At 44.3% G+C, this 13,511-nt stretch overlaps 2 protein-coding genes across 3 annotated transcripts; one reads left to right on the forward strand and one right to left on the reverse strand.

Annotated features, from left to right (window-relative positions):
- Positions 1 to 413: 413 nt before the first annotated feature.
- Positions 414 to 3,689, reverse strand: ube2d1b (ubiquitin-conjugating enzyme E2D 1b). Its single transcript, XM_036960343.2, has 7 exons — positions 3,470 to 3,689; positions 2,627 to 2,690; positions 2,344 to 2,375; positions 2,122 to 2,199; positions 1,913 to 2,018; positions 1,521 to 1,614; positions 414 to 1,312 (listed from the first exon to the last, which is right to left on the reverse strand). The coding sequence occupies exons 1-7, from the start codon at positions 3,491 to 3,493 to the stop codon at positions 1,267 to 1,269; spliced, it is 444 nt and encodes a 147-aa protein (XP_036816238.1). The 5' UTR covers positions 3,494 to 3,689; the 3' UTR covers positions 414 to 1,266.
- Positions 3,690 to 9,168: 5,479 nt separating this feature from the next.
- On the forward strand, positions 9,169 to 12,576 carry chac2 (ChaC glutathione specific gamma-glutamylcyclotransferase 2). Of its 2 annotated transcripts, none has more exons than XM_036960174.2 (3): positions 9,169 to 9,525; positions 9,739 to 9,774; positions 10,603 to 12,576. In XM_036960174.2, the coding sequence occupies exons 1-3, from the start codon at positions 9,391 to 9,393 to the stop codon at positions 11,080 to 11,082; spliced, it is 651 nt and encodes a 216-aa protein (XP_036816069.1). In that variant the 5' UTR covers positions 9,169 to 9,390; the 3' UTR covers positions 11,083 to 12,576. The 2 variants fall into 2 exon arrangements, with proteins under 2 accessions (XP_036816069.1, XP_036816067.1); XM_036960172.2 differs by having other exon boundaries at positions 9,195 to 9,564.
- The last annotated feature ends 935 nt before the right edge of the window (positions 12,577 to 13,511 follow it).

Consider the following 13,511-nt stretch of genomic DNA (forward strand, 5'->3'; position numbering starts at 1 on the left):
AGTACTGTCTTTTATCAATGGTGGTGTAAACAATCAGCTACTGGTGTAAGACAGCCTGATGCCCCTTGGCCATACCCAGTAACAGGGGCAGACAAGCCCCCATCACACTTTCTGTAAGACAGCCTGGTGCCCCTTGGCCATACCCAGTAACAGGGGCAAACCCATCACACTTTGTTTGATCAGTTGAGTAACCCTCTGAATCTCCACCCATTGGTCTGCACTCATTTCCCAGGGAGTGTCTTTCAGGAGTCAGCAGTTACAACTCAACTCACTGTGAGCATCATTCACTCCACTGAACACGTTGAGCCTTTACACTGGTTTAATATTTAACTCATAATAAAACTAACTCATGCTTACCTCAGGACAATTTTCCATGCTTTCAACAGCAGTAAATTAGAACACATGAACATTAATAAAAAGTGTACCATTCTTTAATTATACAAAAGTGCTAACTAAACAGCATAAGCCATAGTCATAACTGAAGCCCCTAAATCACTGTTAATGGCAGAGAATGTATTTCAATGTTTTAATGATACAAGTTCTGACTTAATGCTAAAACAACTAAAGTAGGTCCAGAATAGTTTGATACAATAAAAAAAACTGTAAAATTGGTTTGATTCCTCAATTTCCCTCTTTATGGGTGAGTCAGCAGAGCCATGAGTATGTTGTACTGTAGCAGTAGGCCACAGTATTCTGATGACTAACAGCAGGCTACAGTATTCTGATGACTAACAGCAGGCTCCAGTATTCTGATGACTGGAACAGCAGGCTCCAGTATTCTGATGACTGGAACAGCAGGCTACAGTATTCTGATGACTGGAACAGCAGGCTACAGTATTCTGATGACTGGAACAGCAGGCTACAATATTCTGATGACTGGAACAGCAGGCTACAATATTCTGATGACTGGAACAGCAGGCTACAGTATTCTGATGACTGGAACAGCAGGCTACAGTATTCTGATGACTGGAACAGCAGGCTACAGTATTCTAATGACTTCCTCTTCCATTCATGAGACGAGAAACAAAAGTTCCCAAAACCAGGAAGTAGGGATAACAACAATGTACAGTTGTTGTCCCCCATATCTATCACCCTTAATGTACATATGTGCAGTGTATACCCCCTGTAAACACAAAATCATCTATAGTTCATGGGTTCACATGATAAATGTTGACAGTACAATGTGTTCCATATCACCTAAGTTTACTTTCTATTACCAGAATGTACAGTGTTTTGTGACTTTAAAAAAAATCTTCAGGAGGGCCTTTACATTGCATACTTCTGAGTCCAATCTCTTGCTAGTCTGTTGTATCTGGAAACAAAATAAATATGGTTATCTCACAATAACAATGGCAGAAATAATATGAAACAAAGTTTAAATGTCATCTCTGTTGATTTGCTATAGAATGTTCAAATATACTGCAACGATCTAAATAGGTACAGCATTATTCAAATAATTTGGTTCCAGCAGCTCATTGGAGAAATAGGCGTAACACTTTACACAGTTACAATATACTCACTTCTCTTTGTCTAGTTTGTAGATCTGTGCTATGTCTGGAACTAAGGGGTCGTCCGGGTTCGGGTCACAAAGCAACGAACATATGGACAACAGAACTGGAAAACAGATGAAGCGACAGATGAAGTTGTGTCTTAAATGGTCATCGGCATTTCACATTCTATTCACAATCAGTGAGATTGTTCATTCGGATTTAATGATCAGGTTAAAGTTATAGAAGGGTTGTAATATTGTGATTTAATGATCAGGTTAACGTTATAGGAGGGTTGTAATAGAACATTCTACAAGTGTTGGCTGGAACAATGTTTTAACATGGAACCAGGTGTGTCATTTATACCAGTTAGCCAGCTACATTGTGTCAGCATGTGTAGTAAAGTACCAGCCCAGTTAACTCACCTTTTGATACAGTTAATGCTGGAGACCACTGGGATCGCAAAATGTCCAAGCAAATGCTCCCGTTACTGTTGATGTTTGGATGATAGATCTTTGTTGTGAATGCTACCTGTAGAAAGATGGACATGTGTTTATGTTCAATTTATCCACGAGGACCATTCTTTAGCAACAGTTTAATGATGTAATGACATGCATAACAAATCAATTCTTACCTTTGGTGGCTTGAAGGGATAGTCGGTGGGGAAGTGGATTGTGAGAAAGAAGACCCCACTTTGGTATGGACTATCACCCTAGGAATAACAGGAACAGATATACATTGTTATAAATTATGAAAAATGTACAATAAAATGAGTTCAATATCCATTCATACCTATTGTTCAGATGACCCATGTTGCAATCATTAAACACACACATCTTTTTGAAGTCATACTCACTGGCCCCATTATTGTTGCTTGCCAATGGAACACTGGAATATAGAAAGAGAACATGTATTAGGCCTATACAACCGGCCCCTCCAGGCAGGGGCCTGTACAACCGGCCCCTCTAGGTAGGGCCTATACAACCGGCCCCTCTAGGTAGGGCCTGTACCACCAGCCCAGGTCTCTCTAGGTAGGGCCTGTACAACCAGTCCCTCTAGGTAGGGCCTATACAACCAGCCTTAGTCCCTCTCCCCTTCACCGGATATAGACTGCATTACCCTCAGAGTCATAAACTTACAGTCCTCTCCCACGGGTCCAGCAGAGCACTGTGCTGGCGGATCCCTCTGCAGGTCATGAAGCTCCTAGGGGACAAAACAAGTCAGACAAGTAGTGCTAAGGGTTACACATGGAACTGAAAGCTGTCCTTGAGGACTAGGTCAGATACATTTTACATCCACGAAATAGCTGGGTTTCTTAACATGTCCCTAGTCATAGCTTTATTCGTAGATATATTTGACTGTAATAATGATAGGCCTACTTCATAATGCCCTGCCTTAGCTACAACCTCAAGTCAAATTAGACTAGTTATCATTACAACATGAACAGGTGCTGCACCTAAATAAGTGTATTTAGCATGAATAACTGTGTCCTGGAGAGGGGTTGAATGGCTGACAAAGAAAATTACAATCTAGTTTAGACGTGGTGCCATACCATGATATCATGTAATGCTAAACATTAAGATTGTGGGCCGTGTTAATTCATTGTTAACTAGCCTCCTCGTATGTGTGCTGTCTAGCTCGATAGCTGGCTATCTGGTTAGGATTAGAAATGAACCAATTATCTAGCAAGCGTAACATTAACAAACAATAACTTCCGATAGATGAGGTCCGGTTCGGTGACGCTAACGTTAGTTATCCAGCCACCCCGGCACAGCCGGCCGGCCACCCTGGCACAGCTAGCCACCCCGGCACAGCCGGCCGACCACCCTGGCACAGCTAGCACAGACAGCCACCCCGGCACAGCCGGCCGGTCACCCCGACACAGCCGGCCGACCACCCTGGCACTGCCGGCCACCCTGGCACAGCTAGCTACTGCTAGCCACCCTGGCACAGCTAGCCACAATGCTAGCTAACCATCTTACCTTCTGTATTCTTTTCAGTGCCATGGTGACCAACTTAGTAAAATGCCCCTAAGTACTCGTCGACTTCGTATTTTCTTAGATGTCTATTTAATAGTATTGCTTAAAAGGTAAAGGTATTTTATTTCCCTGAGTAGATCGCCAAGACAAGGGTGTGTGTTTGTGGTTCCCTATTGTTTCCGCTTTCTGTTTACGGTCGGCTTTAAAGGGGATTTTGGGGATTGTAGTTCCTCTTCGGAAAATGTAGTTTTGTTCCAGCTCCCAGTAGCATTATGCACAATGCATTTCTCCCTTTCAACAATGATTGATTATTGAAATAACATATTTATTTCCCACTATCAATTCATTGATTGTATTTTTAAATAGTTTGCGTGTGTGTTTATTACTTTTAAATAAGAATAAACCTACTTGACAAAGCACATTTCATAATTTTATACTCTATATAATTTTATACTCTATTTTATACTCCTAATGTGTTGAGAGCTTCAAGTTCATTGGTGGTTGGAGTCATTAAATCTTGTTTTTCAACCACTCCACAAATTTCTTGTTAACAAACTATAGTTTTGGCAAGTTGGTTAGGACATACACTTAATTTTTCCAACAATTGTTTACAGACAGATTATTTCACTTATAATTCACCGTATCACAATTCAAATGGATCTGAAGTTTACATATGCTAAATTGACTGTGCCTTTAAACAGCTTGGAAAATTCAAGAAAATAATGTCATGGCTTTAGAAGCTTCTGATAGGCTAATTGACATTTTTTTAGTCAATTGGAGGTGTACCTGTGGAGGTATTTCAAGGCCTACCTTTAAACTCGGTGCCTCTTTGCTTGACATCATGGGAAAATCAAAAGAAAAAAGACCTCAGAAAAAAAATTGTAGGCCTTCACAAGTCTGGTTCATCATTGGAAGCAATTTCCAAACGCCTGAAGGTATCACGTTCATCTGTACAAATCAAATCAAATCAAATTTTATTTGTCACATACACATGGTTAGCAGATGTTAATGCGAGTGTAGCGAAATGCTTGTGCTTCTAGTTCCGACAATGCAGTAATAACAAGTAATCTAACTAACAATTCCAAAACTACTGTCTTGTACACAGTGTAAGGGGATAAAGAATATGTACATAAGGATATATGAATGAGTGATGGTACAGAGCAGCATAGGCAAGATACAGTAGATGGTATCGAGTACAGTATGTACAAATGAGATGAGTATGTAAACAAAGTGGCATAGTTTAAAGTGGCTAGTGATACATGTATTACATAAGGATACAGTCGATCATATAGAGTACAGTATATACGTATGCATATGAGATGAATAATGTAGGGTAAGTAACATTATATAAGGTAGCATTGTTTAAAGTGGCTAGTGATATATTTACATCATTTCCCATCAATTCCCATTATTAAAGTGGCTGGAGTTGAGTCAGTGTCAGTGTGTTGGCAGCAGCCACTCAGTGTTAGTGGTGGCTGTTTAACAGTCTGATGGCCTTGAGATAGAAGCTGTTTTTCAGTCTCTCGGTCCCAGCTTTGATGCACCTGTACTGACCTCGCCTTCTGGATGATAGCGGGGTGAACAGGCAGTGGCTCGGGTGGTTGATGTCCTTGATGATCTTTATGGCCTTCCTGTGACATCGGGTGGTGTAGGTGTCCTGGAGGGCAGGTAGTTTGCCCCCGGTGATGCGTTGTGCAGACCTCACTACCCTCTGGAGAGCCTTACGGTTGAGGGCGGTGCAGTTGCCATACCAGGCGGTGATACAGCCCGCCAGAATGCTCTCGATTGTGCATCTGTAGAAGTTTGTGAGTGCTTTTGGTGACAAGCCGAATTTCTTCAGCCTCCTGAGGTTGAAGAGGCGCTGCTGCGCCTTCTTCACGATGCTGTCTGTGTGAGTGGACCAATTCAGTTTGTCTGTGATGTGTATGCCGAGGAACTTAAAACTTGCTACCCTCTCCACTACTGTTCCATCAATGTGGATAGGGGGGTGTTCCCTCTGCTGTTTCCTGAAGTCCACAATCATCTCCTTAGTTTTGTTGACGTTGAGTGTGAGGTTATTTTCCTGACACCACACTCCGAGGGCCCTCTCCTCCTCCCTGTAGGCCGTCTCGTCGTTGTTGGTAATCAAGCCTACCACTGTTGTGTCGTCCGCAAACTTGATGATTGAGTTGGAGGCGTGCGTGGCCACGCAGTCACGGGTGAACAGGGAGTACAGGAGAGGGCTCAGAACGCACCCTTGTGGGGCCCCAGTGTTGAGGATCAGCGGGGAGGAGATGTTGTTGCCTACCCTCACCACCTGGGGGCGGCCCGTCAGGAAGTCCAGTACCCAGTTGCACAGGGCGGGGTCGAGACCCAGGGTCTCGAGCTTGATGACGAGCTTGGAGGGTACTATGGTGTTGAATGCCGAGCTGTAGTCGATGAACAGCATTCTCACATAAGTATTCCTCTTGTCCAGATGGGTTAGGGCAGTGTGCAGTGTGGTTGAGATTGCATCGTCTGTGGACCTATTTGGGCGGTAAGCAAATTGGAGTGGGTCTAGGGTGTCAGGTAGGGTGGAGGTGATATGGTCCTTGACTAGTCTCTCAAAGCACTTCATGATGACGGATGTGAGTGCTACGGGGCGGTAGTCGTTTAGCTCAGTTACCTTAGCTTTCTTGGGAACAGGAACAATGGTGGCCCTCTTGAAGCATGTGGAAACAGCAGACTGGTATAGGGATTGATTGAATATGTCCGTAAACACACCGGCCAGCTGGTCTGCGCATGCTCTGAGGGTGAGGCTGGGGATGCCGTCTGGGCCTGCAGCCTTGCGAGGGTTAACACGTTTAAATGTCTTACTCACCTCGGCTGCAGTGAAGGAGAGACCGCATGTTTTTGTTGCAGGCCGTGTCAGTGGCACTGTATTGGCAGCAAGACATCCTGGTCCGTGACTGGGCTGGATTTCTTCCTGTAGTCCGTGATTGACTGTAGACCCTGCCACATGCCTCTTGTGTCTGAGCCGTTGAATTGAGATTCTACTTTGTCTCTGTACTGGCGCTTAGCTTGTTTGATAGCCTTGCGGAGGGAATAGCTGCACTGTTTGTATTCGGTCATGTTACCAGACACCTTGCCCTGATTAAAAGCAGTGGTTCGCGCTTTCAGTTTCACACGAATGCTGCCATCAATCCACGGTTTCTGGTTAGGGAATGTTTTAAGCGTTGCTATGGGAACGACATCTTCAACGCACGTTCTAATGAACTCGCACACCGAATCAGCGTATTCGTCAATGTTGTTGTCTGACGCAATACGAAACATCTCCCAGTCCACGTGATGGAAGCAGTCTTGGAGTGTGGAGTCAGCTTGGTCGGACCAGCGTTGGACAGACCTCAGCGTGGGAGCCTCTTGTTTTAGTTTCTGTCTGTAGGCAGGGATCAACAAAATGGAGTCGTGGTCAGCTTTTCCGAAAGGGGGGCGGGGCAGGGCCTTATATGCGTCGCGGAAGTTAGAGTAACAATGATCCAAGGTCTTTCCACCCCTGGTTGCGCAATCGATATGCTGATAAAATTTAGGGAGTCTTGTTTTCAGATTAGCCTTGTTAAAATCCCCAGCTACAATGAATGCAGCCTCCGGATAAATCGTTTCCAGTTTGCAGAGAGTTAAATAAAGTTTGTTCAGAGCCATCGATGTGTCTGCTTGGGGGGGGATATATACGACTGTGATTCTAATCGAAGAGAATTCTCTTGGTAGATAATGCGGTCTACATTTGATTGTGAGGAATTCTGAATCAGGTGAACAGAAGGATTTGAGTTCCTGTATGTTTCTTTCATCACACCATGTCACGTTGGCCATGAGGCATACGCCCCCGCCCCTCTTCTTACCAGAAAGATGTTTGTTTCTGTCAGCGCGATGCGTGGAGAAACCCGTTGGCTGCACCGCTTCGGATAGAGTCTCTCCAGTGAGCCATGTTTCAGTGAAGCAAAGGACGTTACCGTCTCTGATGTCCCTCTGGAATGCTACCCTTGCTCGGATTTCATCAACCTTGTTGTCAAGAGACTGGACATTGGCAAGAAGAATGCTAGGGAGTGGTGCACGGTGTGCCCGTCTCCGGAGTCTGAACAATAGTATGTAAGTATAAACACCATGGGACCACGCAGCCGTCATACCGCTCAGGAAGATGACGCATTCTGTGTCCTAGAGATGAAAGTACTTTGGTGCGAAAAGTGCAAATCAATCCCAGAACAACAGCAAATGTCCTTGTGAAGATGCTGGAGAAAACAGGTACAAAAGTATCTATACCCACAGTAAAAAGAGTCCTATTTTGACATAACCTGAAAGTCCGCTCAGCAAGGAAGAAGCTAAAACCCCCATTAAAAATCCCAAACTTCGTTTTGCAACTGAGATATACAACTTTGCAACTTTGAGATATCAGCTGATGTACGAAGGGCTATATAAATACATTTGATTTGATTTGACAATGACCCCAAGCATACTTCCAAAGTTGTGGCAAACTGGCATAAGGACAACAAAGTCAAGGTGTTGGAGTGGCCATCACAAAGCCCTGACCTCAATCCCATAGAACATTTGTGGACAGAACTGAAAAAGCATGTGCGAGCAAGGAGGCCTACAAACCTGACTGTTACACCAGCTCTGTCAGGTGGAATGGGCCACAATTCACCCAGCTTATTGTGGGAAGCCACCCAAAACGTTTGACCCAAGTTAAACAATGTAAAGGCAATGCTACCAAATACTAATTGAGTGTATGTAAACTTCTGACCCACTTGGAATGTGATGAAAGTAATACAAGCTGAAATAAATAATTCTCTCTACTATTATTCTGACATTTCACATTCTTAAAATAGTGGTGATCCTAACTGACCTAAGACAGGGAATTTTAATTAGGATTAGATGTCAGGAGTTGTGAAAAACTGAGTTTAAATGTATTTGGCTAAGGTGTATGTGAACTTCTGACAAATTATTAGGACATGTAAACACCTTAATTGGCGTCCCATCAGTGTATTTAAGGTGTTTACATGTCCTAATAATTTGAAAGATTGCTCAGAAAACCAGGTGTTTTAACCAGTGTATGCTTCGATTTTGTCCTTATGGCAATTAAGACAAGCAGAGTAAGGTGCTAACATGACTATTGTATAATCTGCCTACTGCCATAATTTAATATAAAATTATTCCTGGTCATATAAACAAACTCATTGAGGCTATCTCCATTTTAAATTAGTCCATGTTCTTCAGTAGAGCAAGCTTCCCTCTAGCGCGAGTAAAGTGAGTTCGGAACAACTGAAAGTATGTGTCTTAGAAATAGTTATCATATACACACAAACTGAGAATTAAATATACTTCCCAAAAATAACGTTGTCGCTATGGTAGAACATTTATTTTGATTTCTGTATTCATCAGAGTACCATTATGTATGATTTGATTTCAGATGTGTCCATGTAAACATGATTATTAGGCAAGTCGTTCTTCCAAAGCATGTAAACGTTTTAATATATTACATTAATCCGACTATCCACAATAATCGCATTATATGCATGTAACCTTTCTCATTGGCGCTGCCCATGTCACAGATACAGAAACGTTTTGCAACAGAATCGGCATAATGATTACACCCCTGCTGTATCCTGTGCACGTGACGATTAAACTTTGATTTGATATTGAGTGCAGATTGAATTTGATGATGATTGATTACTAATGCCTGGCAAGTAAAGTCTGTGCTTGCGAGTTCTGTCTGACTATCACGTGACGAGTTGTTGGTTGCTTGAGATAGAAGTAGCTGGTCGCGACATTGAGCTCCGTTGTGAATGCAGTACAGTATTAGCTGCCACTAACAGAAAAGATGGTGGTGTATAGTGCTAAAAACTAAATGTTTGACAGTACATGCTACGTGAGGTGTGACAGTTATCCAGCCAGGTGGAGGAGCAGGTACAGTAGCTATGTGGGTGTTCGGTTATGGCTCTCTGATCTGGAAGGTGGATTTTCCCTATGAGGAGAAGCGGATCGGCTACATTTTAGGCTTCAGCCGGCGCTTCTGGCAAGGCAGCACCGACCACAGGGGAGTGCCAGGCAAGGTGACGTATCTATCTGTATGGATGACTAGTGAAGGGAGTGTAAGTTTATTATTAAGTAACAGTCTATGTTGACTAGTGGTGATATCCAGCTAGCTACATAACTGCTCTACAGCATCTGAACTGTAATACGGTGACTGGAGGCTCAATGCTGTTGACCTCTAAAGGTTGTATTTATTAAAGCTCAATCAGCTCCTCCCTGTCTTCTCTTTTCAGCCTGGCCGAGTCGTGACTCTGGTGGAGGACCCAGAGGTGAGCTGCCACATAGTTACTTACACCTGTGTGTGTGTGGTAATGTAACCGGTGTGACATGGCAACTAGTCCAACACTCTAACCACTAGGCTACCTGCCACCCCATGTGCCGAATACAACAGGTGTAGTAGACCTTACCGTGAAATGCTGAATACAACAGGTGTAGTAGACCTTACCGTGAAATGCTGAATACAACAGGTGTAGTAGACCTTACCGTGAAATGCTGCATACAACAGGTGTAGTAGACCTTACCGTGAAATGCTGAATACAACAGGTGTAGTAGACCTTACCGTGAAATGCTGAATACAACAGGTGTAGTAGACCTCACAGTGAAATGCTGAATACAACAGGTGTAGTAGACCTTACAGTGAAATGCTGAATACAACAGGTGTAGTAGACCTTACCGTGAAATGCTGAATACAACAGGTGTAGTAGATCTTACCGTGAAATGCTGAATACAACAGGTGTAGTAGATCTTACCGTGAAATGCTGAATACAACAGGTGTAGTAGACCTTACTGTGAAATGCTGAATACAACAGGTGTAGTAGACCTTACATATCCAGCACAGCGTCTCTTTGGCTGTTAGCCAATCCAGCACAGTGTCGAAGCTAGCTAACAAGACCCTCCTTCCTCTGATTTAGTTATTGCACAGTTGTCGCTGCTAATTTCCATAAACCTGGGACTTTCTGAGCTCTGGTCACCCGAGCTCTTCGCCGCCAACAGTCACTGAATGTCTTCCTGTGTCTCCTTCAGTGACTGGTCTCTGGTAGTTTTATTGGTAAAGGTCGTGCCTGGTATAACTGGGCTTCTCTCTCTCACTCTCTCAGGGTTGTGTCTGGGGCGTGGCATATAAGCTGCCGTCTGGCCGAGAGCAGGAAGTGAAGTGTTTCCTTGACTACCGGGAGAAGGGCGGTTACCGCGTCATCGCAGTGAACTTTCACCCCCGACCCTCCGTGACCCCCACACGACACACTGACACTCTCCCTGAACCCAGCCAGGCTCTGCTCTACATCGGTTCTAATGACAGCCCTGACTACCTGGGTCCCGCCCCCCTGGAGCTGATAGCCAATCAGATTGTAGATGCTGTCGGACCAAGTGGACGGAACACTGAATACCTGTTTTCATTGGCTGAGGCGCTGAGGACTCTCCTCCCTGAAGACTCAGACACACACCTCTTCTCTCTCGAAGACCTGGTTAGAGAGAGACTAGCACACACACTTACTACATGTGTGTCAGTAAACCATCGCAGGGATGCTGTAGATTGTCAGTCATGTGATTGTCTCCAGGACCATTCAGAGCTGGGTTAAGGTTAGGGTTAGGACCGTTCAAAGCTGGGTTAGGGTTAGGACCTTTCAAAGCTGGGTTAGGGTTAGGACTGTTCAGAGCTGGGTTAGGGTTAGGACTGTTCAGAGCAGGGTTAGGGTTAGGACCGTTCAGAGCTGGGTTAAGGTTAGGACTGTTCAGAGCTCGGTTAGGACTGTTCAGAGCTGGGTTAGGGTTAGGACTGTTCAGAGCTGGGTTAGGGTTAGGACTGTTCAGAGCTGGGTTAGGGTTGGGACTGTTCAGAGCTAGGGTTAGGGTTGGGACTGTTCAGAGCTGGGTTAGGGTTAGGACTGTTCAGAGCTGGGTTAGGACTGTTCAGAGCTGGGTTAGGGTTAGGACTGTTCAGAGCTGGGTTAGGACTGTTCAGAGCTGGGTTATGACTGTTCAGAGCTGGGTTAGGGTTGGGACTGTTCAGAGCTGGGTTAGGGTTAGGACTGTTCAGAGCTGGGTTAGGACTGTTCAGAGCTGGGTTAGGGTTAGGACTGTTCAGAGCTGGGTTAGGACTGTTCAGAGCTGGGTTAGGGTTGGGACTGTTCAGAGCTGGGTTAGGACTGTTCAGAGCTGGGTTAGGACTGTTCAGAGCTGGGTTAGGGTTAGGACTGTTCAGAGCTGGGTTAGGGTTAGGACTGTTCAGAGCTGGGTTAGGGTTAGGACTGTTCAGAGCTGGGTCAGGGTTAGGACTGTTCAGAGCTGGGTCAGGGTTAGGACTGTTCAGAGCTGGGTTAGGGTTAGGACTGTTCAGAGCTGGGTCAGGGTTAGGACTGTTCAGAGCTGGGTTAGGGTTAGGACTGTTCAGAGCTGGGTTAGGACTGTTCAGAGCTGGGTTAGGGTTGGGACTGTTCAGAGCTGGGTTAGGACTGTTCAGAGCTGGGTTAGGACTGTTCAGAGCTGGGTTAGGGTTAGGACTGTTCAGAGCTGGGTCAGGGTTAGGACTGTTCAGAGCTGGGTCAGGGTTAGTAGAATATGTACCAAACCTGCCAGGTCAGTGTTACTTTTTGCGGCGTTCAAAACAACTGGGAATTCGATAAAAAACGAGCTCTGACTGGGGAGAAATCGATTTGAACGGTCATCCAACTCGGGAACTCGGGCCTCTTTCTAGAGCTCACTGACGTCATGATTTGACCTTATATTTTTACAAATTCCCAGTAGTTTTGAACGCGGCATTAGTCCTATCTCTAAGGACTGGTTTACTGTTCGAGATCTCTCACTTTCCAGCGATGTCATTTAAACCTGTCTCACGCTCCAGTGATGTCATTTAAACCTGTCTCACGCTCCAGTGATGTCATTTAAACCTGTCTCACGCTCCAGTGATGTCATTTAAACCTGTCTCATGCTCCAGTGATGTCATTTAAACCTGTCTCATGCTCCAGTGATGTCATTTAAACCTGTCTCACGCTCCAGTGATGTCATTTAAACCTGTCTCAGTCTCCAGTGATGTCATTTAAACCTGTCTCACGCTCCAGTGATGTCATTTTAAACACTTGTCTCAGTCTCCAGTGATGTCATATTAAATAGCTGTCTCACTCTTCAGTCCATATAGACAGGTTGGTTATTTAGCAACAAAACTGACGCATTGAGGTAGTATGTACAGTTGAAGTCGGAAGTTTACATACACTTAGGTTGTAGTCATTAAAACTTGTTTTTCAACCACTCCACACATTTCTTGTTAACAAACTACAAACTATAGTTTTGGCAAGGAGGTTAGGACATCTACTTTGTGCTTGATACAAGTAACTTTTCCAACAATTCTTTACAGACAATTCATTGTATCACAATTCCTGTGGGTCAGAAGTTTACATACATGAAATTGACTGAGCCTTTAAACAGCTTGGAAAATTTCAGAAAATGATGTCATGGCTTTAGAAGCTTCTGATAATTGACATCATTTGAGTCAATTGGAGGTGTACCTGTGGATGTATTTCAAGGCCTACCTTCAAACTCAGTGCCTCTTTGCTTGACATCATGGGAAAATCTAAAGAAATCAGCCAAGACCTCAGAATTTTTTGTTGTTGAACTCCACAAGTCTGGTTCATCCTTGGGAGCCATTTCCAAACGCCTGAAGGTATCACGTTCATCTGTACAAACAATAGTACGTAAGTATAAACACCATGGGACCACGCAGCCATCATACCGCTCAGGAAGGAGATGCGTTCTGTCTCCTCGAGATGAACGTACTTTGGTGCGAAAAGTGCAAATCAATCCCAGAACAACAGCAAAGGACCTTGTGAAGAGGATGGAGGAAACAGGTACAAAATTATCTATTTCCATAGTAAAACGAGTCCTATATCGACATAACCTGAAAGGCAGCTCAGCAAGGAAGAAGCCACTGCTCCAAAACCGCCATAAAAAGCCAGACTACGGTTTGCATCTGCACATGGGGACTTTTTGGAGAAATGTCCTCTGGTCTGATGAA

Source organism: Oncorhynchus mykiss, chromosome 23, assembly GCF_057628025.1.
Source record: "Oncorhynchus mykiss isolate SJ-2025 chromosome 23, ASM5762802v1, whole genome shotgun sequence".
NCBI lineage: Eukaryota > Metazoa > Chordata > Actinopteri > Salmoniformes > Salmonidae > Oncorhynchus > Oncorhynchus mykiss.

What these genes read in the sequence shown, in the direction of transcription:
- ube2d1b (XM_036960343.2), bottom strand. Translation starts at nt 3,493, where the DNA reads ATGGCACTGAAAAGAATACAGAAG. An exon ending in TGGACCCGTGGGAGAGGACT is followed by an intron (nt 2,376 to 2,626) that starts GTAAGTTTATGA and finishes TCTATATTCCAG; the next exon opens with TGTTCCATTGGCAAGCAACA. An exon ending in TACAAACTAGACAAAGAGAA is followed by an intron (nt 1,313 to 1,520) that starts GTGAGTATATTG and finishes TTTTGTTTCCAG; the next exon opens with ATACAACAGACTAGCAAGAG.
- chac2 (XM_036960172.2), top strand. Translation starts at nt 9,391, where the DNA reads ATGTGGGTGTTCGGTTATGGCTCTCTGATCTGGAAGGTGGATTTTCCC. An exon ending in GGATGACTAGTGAAGGGAGT is followed by an intron (nt 9,565 to 9,738) that starts GTAAGTTTATTA and finishes TTCTCTTTTCAG; the next exon opens with CCTGGCCGAGTCGTGACTCT. An exon ending in CTCTGGTGGAGGACCCAGAG is followed by an intron (nt 9,775 to 10,602) that starts GTGAGCTGCCAC and finishes TCACTCTCTCAG; the next exon opens with GGTTGTGTCTGGGGCGTGGC.